The sequence below is a fragment of the Lathamus discolor genome, chromosome 1 (genome assembly GCF_037157495.1).
Source record: "Lathamus discolor isolate bLatDis1 chromosome 1, bLatDis1.hap1, whole genome shotgun sequence".
In the NCBI taxonomy this organism is placed as follows: Eukaryota; Metazoa; Chordata; class Aves; order Psittaciformes; family Psittacidae; genus Lathamus; species Lathamus discolor.
Genome location: NC_088884.1, coordinates 152,202,024 through 152,217,518, shown reverse-complemented (window position 1 = coordinate 152,217,518; position 15,495 = coordinate 152,202,024). Strand labels below are relative to the sequence as shown.

General features: G+C 38.6%; 1 protein-coding gene across 2 annotated transcripts in view; it reads right to left on the bottom strand.

The window, feature by feature from the left end:
* Positions 1-15,495, bottom strand: part of STK32B (serine/threonine kinase 32B) — a 165,088-nt gene that overhangs the window by 135,866 nt on the left and 13,727 nt on the right. For both annotated transcript variants that reach the window (XM_065665304.1, XM_065665305.1), the window contains one exon: positions 1,739-1,794. In XM_065665304.1, coding sequence (XP_065521376.1) covers positions 1,739-1,794 — 56 coding nt within the window. Of the gene's footprint in view, positions 1-1,738; positions 1,795-15,495 lie in introns of those variants that run through there.

The following is a 15,495-nucleotide window of genomic DNA, read 5'->3' as shown; positions in this document are numbered from 1 at the left end:
GGACAGTAATAGGAAAAGTTGCCAGCAACGAGGCTTCTAAATGAACGATAAAGGCAAGGCTGACTCACAGAGAAAGACACATGAAATGGTGACTGATTTACCAAGTTGTGCTTTTGGCTATGGTGTAACAGGTCATTTTAAAATGGGTTTCTTTCTTTTGCTGTCTGTGGAAGGAAAAACAAGGTGATTTGTCAGACGTTTGCATTCGTTTGGGAAAAATAAGCCTGTTACGCTAAGGACTCTTCAGTTGCACTAGACAGCTGCAAAATATGGATTTTAGATTAGAGGGGACTTATGCATGAGTCTTTTCTGGCATTAAACATGTTCTCTCTGAAACTCTATTCCCGCTCATACATATCCCCAAAGAAGGCTCGAAAGAACGTTATAGCCACATGAACCTGAAAGGAAATCAGATATTTCTAGACATATAGAAACATTCAGCAGTTTCCTAAATGCCATGGAGAAGAGCTGATCAAATGTCAACCAATAAGCCTTCAAATAAAGGCTCGTTTTATTTTCCTGCATAGTATGGAAGGGTGAAGGTTTGTTTGAAAGAACGGGGACAGTAGGTGATGTGGATCCTCTGAATGTGGAAGCTCTGAAGAAATAGAGGGGTGCAGGTGATCTTTGTGACGATAGCATGATTTGGATATATCTCTAACTACTTATCCTGTACCTTGCGCACCTGGACCCCTATTTAGTTTGCCATGATATTCCATCACTGTATTGTGATATTAAACAATCATAGATCTCCATCTGCCCTGATTTTTACGGAGTTTTTGTATAACACTGCACTAGCAGTATATTCTTCTATTGACTTCAATGTTTTTTCTTGGAAATTACTGAACCAAATAAGGACAGTGCCATGAAGGTCCATGCTGCTCTGCAAGAAGTATTTCCTGCCTCTGTAAAATGAAAGTAATTTGTCTGAATGGAAGGCCAAGAGCCAGCAAAATCCTGTTTGTGTTCTTAATGCAAAACTGCAGAAGTAGCTCAACAGCACTCGGCTGGCATATAATTAAGAATCGCTGAAATCAAGATCTAGATAGCTATTGCTTAATCAATTATTGATGTTATATTTCACCTTCAAATGTATTCCTGCAAGAAATGGTTTCTAATGTTTTTATAATATGATTTTCACTGACTACATGGGCTTGTATTTACCCAAATTAAAATTTAAAACCTTCTTATAGTCTTTTATTATAGGAAAGACAGGTCGTCTACTCATGTGTAAACAAACCATTAATCTTCTCTGTTTCAGCAAAAGCCTGTTGAGTTGAACAAACATTTACTCAATGATCATAATTACAGTGTATGTCAGTTTATACAGTCCCGAGTGTATTGAATCTATGTAAAGTGTGTTTAAAATACTGCAATTATTTTAAAGACACAAATAAGTCCAGAGATTTAAGAAAAAGATCACTCCAGTGGATTTTCTAAAAAAAGTAGCTTGCTCCTCCTTTTTTGTTTGGATTTGGTTTTGGGGACTGATTTCTAAATCCTGGTAATCTCCACTGAGGAGACTGAATTATTACAGTCATTTTTACTCAATTAAAGTTAGTGAATGTATTGTAATAGAAATAATTTAATAAACAGTCATAATAGGTTCATGTGGATGATTTTTAAGAAGAAAAAACCTGCAAAACCTATGTTCCTTTACCCAAGTCAGGTCACACCAGAAATACACAAATGAATTCTCTACTAGATTTTTAACTTCTAAAAGTAAATTGATTCTTACCTTTCCAAAACTCCCTTTCCCAATAGCCCGCAATATTTGAAAGTGGTCAAAGTTAACTGCAAAATAAAGGAGAGAAGAAAATGAAAATAGTTTGTGGAATGCTAAGTCAGGATCAGAAATCAGATAAGAAAGGAAATGTCAGTGTTTTCAACCAATGTAATTTTGCCATGTGGTATTTACTTTTTCTCTGAAAACACCAAATGTATTTAATAGCTAGCAAAAGGAGGTTTGCTTTAAAATATGCTCCATTTTATTCATTAACTCGTCTTGGCCCAATGCCTCTAGTGCCCAGTATCTCCAAATAGAAATATGTCCCTGTCCTACCCAAGGAGCCACATTAACATCACACAGCCATGAACAAAACCTGCTCAGCATTTTCTAGAAAGATTAAGATCTATTAAAAGGATACTGAATAATTCAGGTAAGTAATATAGTCTCTTTACAGATGCATAGCAATGTAAGTGTAGTATTGTTACAGTAATCACTCAGCAGGATAATTCCCATATTCTGATACAGCAATGTAAGCTTGTCCCATGATGAGTTAGCAGGATCAGCCTCTCTGAACTATTCCACCTTTATAAAATACATAATGCCAATATTATAAGACTATTTCATAGATGTAGCATGTTTCAGGAGATTACATTTTAGTTTGGCAGTAGAATGGATTTACTCCCACTTCATGAAAATCTGACAGCACAGTCTGTCCTAGCACTGAAGTGGTTTGCTGTGATGGTGAGTGAGATATTTCACTTTTCAGAAATGCCATTATTGTTGGTGTTGCATGAGACTAAACACAGCATGACCTCCAAATCTCTGGTTCACTGATAGGTTTAGTGGCTTAAAAAGAAATCCAACAACATCCCAAATAAAATCGATACGGAGCCACTAACACACAAACATGACAAAGTGTGATACAGTTTTTACAGTCACTTGCCAGAAAAGAATCACACTTAAAGCTAAACTCAGTGAACCAGAATCAACAAAGTTCAGTGCAACTTAACAGCATTTTTTTAAATTAAAACTTTCTTACGTTCCTGGCTTTGGTCATAGACCTCCATCTATATGCTCATTATTGCTGTAACAGGAATCAGCAAAATTATGGAGACAAACAGTTACGGGGGGAAATGTGGTGACATGAACAAATACAACAAAAATCTGACTCGCATCATGATGAAGAAAAACCTATAAAAGTAATAATACTTTAAATATTTGTGAAAAAAATTATATTATGTCAAGCTAAGCACTGAGTAGGAAGTTGCAAGGTTGATACATATCAACCCATTAAAAAGGACTAAAAACTTCTTCTCCCTGTTGCAGTAATATCTCATTTACACTTTTTACACCAGTTCCAATATATTTAAGTATTTCTTTATTTATTATTGCTTACATTGTCTTCAAGGAAACATGGTTGCTCTTTTCATTAGTGCAGATATAGCAAACACCTAACCAGTAATTGCTGGATACCAAATCAAATCCAGAGCTGACAGGCTCTAATCTTTAGCAAACAAAGATGGTAATTGTGAATACAGCAGTTTTAGGATTTGGATACTAAAATGAAAATGCATAACCATGCAAAGGATTTATAAGGTGCTTGGACACTGGAAGACAAATTTTGTGCTGAATCATGTAAGAGTTAGGGTTACCCAGACGTTTGAGAAGCAAGATTGTCAATATCTTGCAGCTGGAGTCTCTGCCAACAGCTGGACACTGTCTTGTAGTTCCTGCTGGTCAATACTAGTCTGATGGACAAGATAGTTTAGTAAAACAACCTTACACATTGACTTACGCCAACTTAAGTCTTGTTCCCACAGGTCACCCCTCCCAAAAACATCCTCCTGAATGGAGGGTTTGAGAGCTCAGTGACTTGGATCTTTAAGATTATTCTTAATTTAGGTGGGAACATAACATATCATTGAAAAGGTTCAAAACAATATGTTAATGTAACTAATTTCTTTGATGGGGAAAATTCAACAGTTTTTTCCCTTCAGCATGCTGGTGTTGTCTGTGCCACTCCTCCGCTTTCAAACCTTCCAATGCCTCCTGTTTATTTTACCCATTTTTAACAAACACATTCTTTAAAGAAAGCTTAGTTTGAGTTTGTTCTTTACCTTGCAGTCACTCAGCTGAGGGCAGTTCCCCAAAACAACTGGAAAACTGTTGAAAGTCTATAATCATCTAAATTTCAGTCAAGCCACATCTCAGTAAGACTTGACTATGTCATTGTCCTGAAGTCCAGCTGCTTTTGAAATGCATCAGTTCAATGAATTATTTTAGCTTTGTAAAACTAAGATTAAGCATTTCTTTTTAGCTATTTTTCATATAATTTCTATTCTATTTCTCTGAACTTCTTTCTTTAGTGGTGTTTATTGTTCTGAATGACTAGAACAACTTATTTTTTTAATTAGATTTAATTGTGAATCGGACTTCCATACATAAGAAATTATTAAATGAGTCACTAGGCCATGGAATTTAAGATGGATTATTAGTAAGTCATATAAGGTTTAAAAAAACATAGCCACAACAGTTGATCAAATTTCTCCTTTTCTTAATGTTTAAGATGACTAGAAAGTGAGTTGTTACACTTTCACATCTTCATTAAGAAAAAAAAGAGTATTTCCTTTCTATAGTTCACTGTCCCATAAGAATTATATGAATCAAAGTACAATTACTGTAACACATTTTATGCAAGAGAAAATATAGTTTTAAGTGACTGTGGAAGTATGCAAACACACTTGAGTCTGCATTATAAATAAGCTAGGCTTTTCTGGAAAGGACTAATTAAGGAAAGTGAAACAACTTGGTCTCTTTTGGTCATTCAAACATACTCACAACACTGTAGATTTAAAAACTGGGGAAGTTCCTCCTTTGGGACGTTAGGAAAGATTAAAGAAAGGGTTACCTTTGCAGTTGAGACCAAGATTCATCCGAGCAGAACTAATGTTTTAAGCAGCAGTCCCATCAATAACAAACTAGCCATGCAGGAGTCAATTATCATCATAGCCCTGATAAACAGTGAACAGTCAAACTAAGTTCACTGCCACATTATTACTACACTAGTCATTCTCCTCAGGTGTTTTTAATCTCACACTCTCAAAAGTTTTGGTTTATTTTGTTCATCGCACTTTTTTTTAGATTCTGTATATTCTTTTCTTCCTTTTATTGAAAATTCAACACCAAAGTGTCAAAACTTACTCAGAAAAGAATTACATCTCACTATGACTTCTGGTATTTACAGTGTTTAAAATATCATCAAGTTCAGACACTGTCATGTCCTCTGTACAAAGAGGATATATTGTATTCTTGCCCTGTAAAACATGACATGTCTAACTCTAGTGTGGTAGCTAATGACATCTTTCTTAGCGCAAAACACTGCTGAGATAATGTTTTGGCTGGTAGAAGGACACTTTATTCAGTAACAGTAATATGACTATTACTCTTTTGAAAATGGCTTTCTTGGTATCCTTTAGTCAAGGGGAAAAAAAATATTTTCCAACTTTTTGAGCACTTCTTTCATTTTACCACTACTCCACACTTTGGAGAGCTTAGACATCAGCTCTGAATTTGAGTTGAGCATGGATGTTTCTCAGAAACCAAAATTATATTGTCTTCAGCTGACTTTTCATACAGTAAAAACCACAGAATGAAACTGTGAGCATTAACAATATGAGAGTGGTTCCTTAAAGATTCATTGATTTTTATCAATTTGGGGAATCAAGAAATTTTATAATCTCTTGTTCCCCACCTCCCATCCTACCTTCATTCCTTCGACAAAGTCACCATTAATTCAAAACTGAGAAGGATTATGGAATAAAATAGATATTTGGCTAACTAAGGGAGAAAATTAATCAGCATTTATTACATTTGTTGTATGATATGTTACTAGAGTGACAAAAGCCTGCTAATTTCAGCAATGAGCTATATATGTATATATACTAAATCATTTTGGTTTCTTCAATTCAGTCAAACTAAAACAGGGGAAGTTCAGGTTAGATGTAAGGAAGAAGTTCTTTACTGTGAGGGTGATGAGGCACTGGAATGGGCTGCCCAAGGAAGCTGTGAATGTTCCATCCCTGGCAGTATTCAAGGTCAGGTTGAACAGAGCCTTGGGTAACATGGTTTAGTGGGAGGTGTACCTGCCCATGGCAGGGAATTGGAATTAGATGATCTTAGGTCCTTTCTAACCCTAACTATTCTATGACTCTATGATTCTATGTTCAAACAAACCTTAAAGGAATTTCATTGCACAGCTCCAAGTCTCTATTGATAATTTTAAGTGCAAGCACTTTACTTCAATTATTTTCATGGATTTGAATTAGACCTGTGTAAAGCCTTTTTCAAGTATTTTGATCTTGAACTAAAAAAAGTTTGCATGATGGTAAATGGGACTCACTTTGATAATGATGTAGAGATGAGAACACAACCTAGCTCCTGCTTCAGACCATGCTATTTCTTAGGCACAGCTTTCCAACTGTATGAACACTGACGGAGCAGGGATTTGATATAAAACTTTCTAGTAAAAGACAAAATAAATACTTCTTGTTCCACTGCTCCCCAAGGATAAAGGATACTTTGGGGAAATTATGCATATGACAGACTCTCGGGTTTTACAATCATACTGGGAATCATACTGGAATTTCCAATTATTCTTTTTTAAATCAGCATTATATACATAATGATACATGTTAAAACAATGGAGTCTTTCATATGCATTCCCTTCTGGTGCACTATTCATGTACAGTGATTAAATAATTAAAAAAGTTACGTTGATGAAGATCATTGCAAGTTTGATTTATATCATCATAAAAAAACCATGAAATTTCTACCTTTTCATTTGCAGTTTTGATAATCTAAAATATATTTTTTATATTGCCCATCATTTGTTCAAATGTAAATTACATCTAGCTCAAGAGGCAATATTTATACTAGGTGTATCCTACATAGAGGTGACATCTGTTCTTACTGCAGCAGAGGAATATTTATATCAGGTATTTATACGACTAGTCAATAACTATTACCTGAAAGGACTTTGTATCTCCAGGAGCAAATATCCAATCCAGTGGGTTGCAATTAGAAAGAATTGAAGAGTTTTGTATGTCAAACTAATTTTACTTAAAATTCAGCTAAATTTGTTTTTAACTTTAAAAAGCATTTTGGTATTATCATGTTTGTAAACTGAGTGCTTGGAAATGTAGTTTCTGTCTTTGGGAAGTTCTGATACTTGAACATTAGATATGGCTCTTAATTGAGCAAAATAATTGTGACTACTGATCTGAAAATGTAATTTTGCTACTTTATCAATTGAAGTATTTCATTTTGAATTGATACCATGTTTTCCATTTTAAAATATCACAAGCAGACAACAACAATAATTAGCTTCCACCATGCCTCAGCTCCAGAAGTTCAGAAAAATGTGGATCTCGCAAAAGGTAAAATATACTTCAATTTCCTTAATCAAAGTGAAATATTTATGTATTTATCAGAAGACTTTAATTTCAGACTTGACTGATCCAAAGTGGTTTCTTTCACAGTAGTGCAGTACTCTACTGTGCTTCTTGGTGATGATGACCATGTCCATTGACAACATGAGGTCTTTGGCTGGACTATGTCTTCCATTATGTATGGATACCCATAGTACTTGAATGATGCACACTTTGTTCACTTGGAGGTGATGGTGTATTGGGTTATGTGAGATGTAAACAGGTACACGATTTGGATCTACACAAGGAATAGGAGTATCAGATTCCAATACCTGTGAAGAAGTGTCATGACACAGAAATGTAGTTTAGCTCTGAAGAGATCCAAAATGAAATCAATGTGAAAAGATAAACTTGATAAACTAGATAAACTATTCAAAATTTCCAAATTACTTTTGTTTCCTCACTATAAGGTTTAATTTTTGTAAAGGAAAATAATGGCAAAAAGTTCAACTATCTATTAAAAACTTACTCATACAATAATCTCTTCCTAAAAAATACCAAAACAGATTAACAGAGGTCCTTGCTATCTCCTATCTTTATCACCTCTCAGACATGATGAAGTGGAAGTAACCACTTTCTTAGATTGCCAGAAATGGGGAGAAAACCTCAGCATTGTGGTGCTTGGAAAACCAGCAACATTTTACATCTCTCTTATTTCTATGTTCTGTCAACAAATAGCTGATTCCATAAACAAAGGAGTGGGCTAAAAAGCATCTGCTGTGATACATTATAGAAAACCTATGAGGTAGTACTTCACAGGCAATTTAGCCACATATCAAATTCAGATGATGCTTAGTTTCCTCATCAAAAGCAGTGCCAACATCATAGGGTTCTACTCTGTATTCAGTGAAATCCACCTCACTCTGTAATGTTAAAAGTAGGGGGGGATGTTGTAAATAGCTGGGGTATTTTCAGAATGTGTTAGTTAAAATGAATACTGGAAACAGCTACAACAGGCTACCATTCTCCAAAATGCTACAAAAACAAACTAGAAGGATTTGGTAATTCAGCTCATGATTTACACTGTTAGAGAAATGAGCATGTGTTGCCACAACCAGAAATGAATTTGAAACCCCAAGGAAAAGGAATGCTTGAAAACAACCAAGCTCCTGAAGAAAAACATGCTAGGACTTATTCTCGGAGTTTTCCTTCCCTTTTAATTCTGCAAAATAACATAATTCTTTTTCTAATGCTATTCTGCAAAAGCTGTAAAATAAATGAGGATGCAATTTTGAATAAACAAGGGAACTGCAACTCTTTGGTAAACAAGATTCTGTTTGAACACAAGATTAAATTAAAATTTCTCTCCAGAGCTGTTTATACCTCTAATAAAGCAAAAATAAAATCATACTGCCTTTAAATACATCTAGTCTAAAAAAATATCACACAGCTACCTGAAACCCGTAAAACAAAGTTTGCTCCTCAGACAAGTAAAACAAGCTGCGAATCGTTACAGCTTTTCTTTGAGAGGTTTAAATTGAAACCACAGAGCACCACCCTCAAGACCTCTTCTGAGAAATGTGAAATACATCACCAAATCAAAACTAAGAAATTCCTGGTGCTGTGAGGAATGTGGGTGTCATCTGTGAGCCACTGGGAGGGATTTACAGGTAGCGGAGACTTGTCAACAAGCCACTGAAGTCAGCACAAGAAGCCCTATACCTGTAAACTGCAGCAGGATTTTGGTCTAAGAATGCTGGCATTCATTTTCCTACACTGAAAGGTTGCCCTGTGGTAGCCTTAGTAAGGGCTTCAACAGAAGCTGTAGGGACAGCAGGGGTGGTTGTGACTTTTATCCCAGAGAAAAACAGAAGTTTGTTACACTGTGGAAGGGGTGGGAATGCTTGATTGTTGTTTTGCTCAGAAGAATTTTAACACCAATTTGATAAAATTAGCTATTCCATCCTGAATTATTGAACATTAATAGGGGTTCACTGGCATAGGTTAACTGATTAGAAGAGCTCTTGCTACTGCAGATCTCACCCACAGTCCCTGGGAGTATTAGATTAAAAAAAGTCAATTTTCTTGGCTTTTGCCTATTTAAAACTTGTCCAAATTTTAACCATAAAAATTCATAATAGGAGAGTTTAGTGTGCTGCCTCTGTGGTCTTCAGAGAAGTAGCTCCGATTCAGCGGCATACACAGATACTTTGAGGTGGCTGAAGAAAAAGAGTAATTGAATAGCAAGTTTTTGTCAGCCACGATTCGCTTGAGTAAATGTAGGAAGACATGAGAGGAAAAAAAGTATTTTAAATGAATAATGTCAATATGAAGGATACAAAGCAATATGAGAGTTCTGATCTTGATTAAGAGTTAGATTTCAACTTCAATGAAAGCAAACAGAAAATTATCTAGATTTGAGAGCTTTTTCATCTTTTTTACTTTGTGCCTGCTTTCCATTTTACCTCTTTTCCACTGGAAAAGGAAGTGAAAGAATTACAAAATCAAAAGGCTTTCACGGATCTCAGATAAAATGAAAGAATTCTGAGTGTTGAATCATGAACCTTTTTGCTTTGCTGTTATTGTTGTCCACCTATGTCCATGCAGAGTGTGTGTGCATTTCTGGTTTGGATTTTTTCTGAAATCAGAACGTTTCAAGAATTATTATTTTTTGTTTTGCTTTTAGTTTTTTACAGGAAAGATTCCTATTTTCATAGAGCTTAATAATGAGAGGAAGTGGAAAATACTTGTATTTCCCAACAACAGGAACATAACTTATATGCTTCAGAGCTTACGCACACACCAAAACTCTAAGACCACCTCAGCAACACTGCATTTTATCCTTTCTTTATGATCCTTGCCATGTGATGCAATGACAAGAGCACATGATCATCCGAATAAAAGACTTGCTTTCTGAAACCTGGTGTCTGTCAATGACCAGAGCCTGGGTAACCACACAAACCTAAAGGCCAGAAAAGATTTGGTGGTAGTTAAAAAGTTGCACTGAAGCTATGTGACATGAAGAACTGAAATTATTAGGTTATTATTTGGTTTGCTGCACTGGATATTAATGCAACAGACTTAAGTCTATAGCCTTGCCCTCATTGCCACACAAAAATGATTAGGGTTTAGTTAGGCAGTGTCAAATCTTCAGAAAAACCACAGTTTACTATAACAGGTCTTTGCAACTGATTAAGCTGCATCTGCATTCTGTTAGCATAAAATATTCAGGTAAGCTATTTTCAAGTAGAAAGGTTTCTTTTGCATGGACTAGCTTGTTTTAGTGGAAAGTAATTGGAACTTCTGATATCATCTGAATAATTCATCCGTGTGTCCCATTATAAAGCAGTAATTTATAAAATTTTCCTGTTATAAACAGACAAGTCAGTGAAATTCTCTTTTTTTTTTTTCAAGATAGTGAAAGTTTTAATTAAAGATTCCTTTTTGCTGCTATGAAAACAGCTTTGTTTTGCAACAGGACAGAGATTTGGTTCAGAAAAGCTATTAACTTAGTAGCAGCATTGGAAACATCAAAAGTCACCAAGAAACAATTGAATTGATGCACTAGACCTTATTACAGTCAGTGAATAGCAAGAAAGCTTTTCTGAGTCTCCATGCTGTTCATAACTCTTTCAAAAGTTAAACTTGACATGGAAACTAAGGAGAAAAGTTTCAGGACCTGATCAAACATAAAATGTCTTTAAGACCTTTTGTAAGTGATAAAATATTCTGGTTTATCCCTTCTGTTGAGAAAAGAGAGTTTCTGATTGACCATGTTGCTTGCTTAGGAATGAGCTGACAAAAAGAATCTCTGAAATCTATCGCAAGGAAAATGGGTCGACAAATATGTCCAACAGAAAAGATACTGTTTGAGAAATTGTACCGCTAAAATATAGAAAGTCTAAATTCCACTTTAATAGACTTCCCTGTGAGATCAGGAAACACATATTAGTCTATGAAGCATCTTTTTCTACTAGATAGTGGGAATATTCACCTCCCTCAGAGTTACTATGAGAATAACCTCATTAATAACTGAACTGGAAGGCTCTCTGAGGGAAGTTGCCATGGGAATAAAATGTCAAATTTCAGTGGACCAAACTGTTTTCCCCTACAATATATTTATCAGAGTGATCCCCAGGTGAAGGAAAAATCTTTAAATGAAATTACTAACAAAATTGTCAGTGAGACATCCATCAATCTCTTCCATGCGGAGGCCTCAATAATGCCAAACATGACAAAGGGAAGCTAAGGAACCTCTTTGCTTTAAGCTCCTTTGGGCAATGGCTCCTAGAACACTGTTCTTGCAGAACAGGGATTCAGACAATGAGTTCTGGAGCCATGTGAACAGGACTTTACCCAAACACCTAAACAAAGTATGAGCTGTTCCCTTGTTTTTATTCTAAATCCAGATCCCAGAGATGAGGAGTCTGCATCCAAAACTGGATCTGGAAGAATTACTTCTGTTTTTAACCACAACTACAAATGAAATTCTGGGGGCAAATAAGGACACTAAAGGGTCAGAAAGATTCACATTTCAATTGGGATTGCCTCCCATTTAGTGTTTTTAAACATAACTAACCCCATAGGCTTCAAATGAAGGATGCCATTTCTAATTAGCCACAGAAGTGTGCCTGAAGTTCGGAGCCGTAGGCTTGTTTTTCATTTGTCATTGTAAAATTAAAGCTCATCAGTGTGATAGCAGTGATGTTCCCCCAGGAAAACACTTTCAAAAGAAGCACACAAGCTTGTGGGTTATAAATGTAGCTGTCCGGGTCTGGTTTATATTTTGGAATTTGAAAATAGTATCGAAATTGCTATAATTTGAAAAAGAAAACACTCAAAGATAATTCCTGAAGATATCCAGGCATTTGTGTTTAGTGGCTCTTCCTCATAAAAAAAGTCACAAGTATCAACATGAAAAACAACTTGTACCTCTCAGGGCTCTGAGGGCACTAACAGGCCTTGCTGGCCATGACCACCTTCCCCTGCCCCACCACCACCAAGCTGCCCATGGGCTCAGGATTCCCATTGCAGTTCAGACCTGGATCAGGCAGCTATGAAACAGAAGGGCTTGTTGAGAATGTGGTACTACAGGGAAGCCTTGGATGCAGCGATCATGAGATGGTCGAATTTGAGATCCCCAGGAGAGTGAGAAGAGCGTGTAGCAAGCTCACTGCCCTGGACTTCAAAAGAGCAGACTTTGGCCTCTTCAGGAGCCTGCTTAGTAAGGTTCCATGGGATATAGCCCTGGAGGGCAGAGGGGCCCAAGACTGTTGGTTGATATTCAAGGATCACCTGCTGCAAGCTCAGGAGTGCTGCATCCCAACTAGAAGGAAGTGCGGCAGGAGGGCCAGGAGACCTCCTTGGATGGATAAGGAGCTCCTGAGGAAAATTCAAAGGAAAAAAGAGGCTTATAAAAAGTGGAAGCAAGGACAGGTGGCCTGAGTAGAGTACAGGGATGTTGTCCGGGAAGCTAGGGACCAGGTTAGGAAGGCTAAGGCCCAGTTAGAATTAAACCTAGCCAGGGATGTTAAGGATAACAGGAAGGGATTCTACAGGTACGTAGCAAACAAAAAACAGACTAGGGACAACATAGGCCCCCTGAGGAAGCTCTCGGGAGAACTGTCTACACAGGATTTGGAGAAGGCTGAGGTTCTGAATGACTTCTTTGCCTCGGTCTTCACTGGCAAAGGCTCTCACTGCACCACCCAGTTCTTAGAAAGTAGATGCAGGGGCTGTGAGAATGAAGACCTTGGGCCCACTGAAGGAGAGGATCTGGTTCGAGACCATCTTCAAAATCTGAACACGCACAAGTCCGTGGGACCTGATGGAATCCATCCGCGGGTCCTGAAGGAGCTGGCGAATGAAGTTGCTAAGCCACTGGCCATCATATTTGAAAAATCATGGCAGTCAGGTGAAGTTCCCGACGACTGGAAAAAGGGAAATAGAACCCCCATTTTCAAGAAGGGGAAAATGGAAGACCCAGGGAATTACAGACCAGTCAGTCTCACCTCTGTGCCTGGTAAAATCTTGGAGCACATTCTCCTGGACAACATGCTAAGGCACATGAAGAACAACAAGGTGCTTGGTGACAGCCAGCATGGCTTCACTAAGGGCAATTCCTGCCTGACCAATTTGGTGGCCTTCTATGATGGGGCTACAGAATTGATGGATAAGGGTAAAGCAGTTGACGTCATCTACCTGGACTTGTGCAAAGCGTTTGACACTGTCCCACACGACATCCTTCTCTCTAAATTGGAGAGATATCAATTTGATGGATGGACCACTCGGTGGATAAAGAACTGGCTGGACGGCCGCACACAAAGAGTTGTGGTCAATGGCTCGATGTCTGGCTGGAGACCGGTAACGAGTGGTGTCCCTCAGGGATCGGTGTTGGGACCGGTCTTGTTTAACATCTTTGTCGCTGACATGGACAGTGGGATTGAGTGTGCCCTCAGCAAGTTTGCCGATGACACCAAGCTGTGTGGTCCGGTTGATACGATGGAGGGAAGGGATGCCATCCAGAGGGACCTTGACACACTTGTGAGGTGGGTTGATGCCAACCTTATGAAGTTCAACCACGACAAGTGCAAGGTCCTACAGCTGGGTCGGAGCAATCCCAGGCACGGCTACAGACTGGGCAAAGAAGAGATTCAGAGCGGCCCTGCAGAGAAGGACTTGGGGGTGCTGGTCGATGAGAAAATGAACATGAGCTGGCTTCAGTGTCCGCTCGCAGCCCAGAAAGCCAACCGTATTCTGGGCTGCATCAAAAGGAGTGTGACCAGCAGGTCGAAGGAGGTGATCCTGCCCCTCTACTCTGCTCTTATGAGACCTCACCTGGAGCATTGTGTGCAGTTCTGGTGTCCTCAACATAAAAAGGACCTGGAACTGCTGGAACAAGTCCAGAGGAGGGCCACGAGGATGATCAGGGGACTGGAGCACCTCCCGTATGAAGACAGGCTGAGGAAGTTGGGGTTGTTCAGCCTGGAGAAGAGAAGGCTGCGTGGAGACCTCATTGCAGCCTTCCAGTTCCTGAAGGGGGCCTATAGGGATGCTGGGGAGGGACTCTTTGTCAGGGACTGCAGTGACAGGACAAGGGGTAATGGGTTAAAACTTAAACGGGGGAAGTTTAGATTGGATATAAGGAGGAAATTCTTTCCTGTTAGGGTGGTGGGACACTGGAATCGGTTGCCCAGTGAGGTTGTGAGTGCTCCATCCCTGGCAGTGTTCAAGGCCAGGTTGGATGAAGCCTTGTGTTGGATGGTTTAGTGAGAGGTGTCCTTGTCCATGGCAGGGGGGTTGGAACTAGATGATCTTGAGGTCCTTTCCAACCCTAACCATTCTATGATTCCATGATTCTAAGAAAAAGCCATGAAGTGCAGCTCAGAAAAACCACGGCAGGTCCCTACAAAACTTCCTCATGGCTCTTCTGAGCTGCACTTCATTTCAATCCTCACCTGAGCTGGATTGCAGGTACATCTGTGCCTGGCCATGCACTTCAGCTACCCTCCAGACTCTTGCTGAGCTGCACTTGTATCACTGACCTGCTGTACTCACTCATCTTAGAGGCACGACATAGAACCACAGAACCACTGAATCATGAATGGTTGAGATTGGAAGGGACTACTAGTGGTCACCTAGTCAAACCTCTTCCTCAAGCAGGGTCACACCTAGAGCATATTGCTCAGGATTGTGTCCAGACTGCTCTTGAATACCTCCAGGGAAAGAGACTCTACAGCCTCTCTGGGAAACCTATTCCAATGCTCAGTCACCTGAACACTTAAAAGAAATAAATCCTCATGTTCAGGTGGAACTTCCTGTGGTTTAGTTTATACCCATTACCTCTCATCCTACCACTTGGCACCACCAAGAAGAGTCTGCCCCAGTCTTCTTGATACCTTCCCTTCAGATGCAAAGCAGCTGCACCCTCCCAGCTCCTGCTACACCACGGTATTTCCATAGCTACAGCCTGGACCATGGCTTTACAACAGGAAAAAAAGGAAACAGTAGGAAAAAAAACCCAAACCTGATAGTGACATCTATATTTAATTAATAAAGAACTTCCAGAATTTCAGTGCAACACATATTTCTTCACCTCGAGGTTTACAGATAAATATTTAATGATGGAATTTGTATTTTTGGTACTGGGACTGTGACAGATGGGTTGACTGCTGTATGCATAATGGCCACCTAACTGCAGGTTTTTCTCTTGAAGCTGATGACTTATTCTCTGATTATTGTACTACTTACCTCTGGGAAAACCTTCCAGTAATTAAGTAACGATAGTTTCAGCCTGATGAAAGTATGCTTATTTACACACTACAAGCAATTACACCAAAG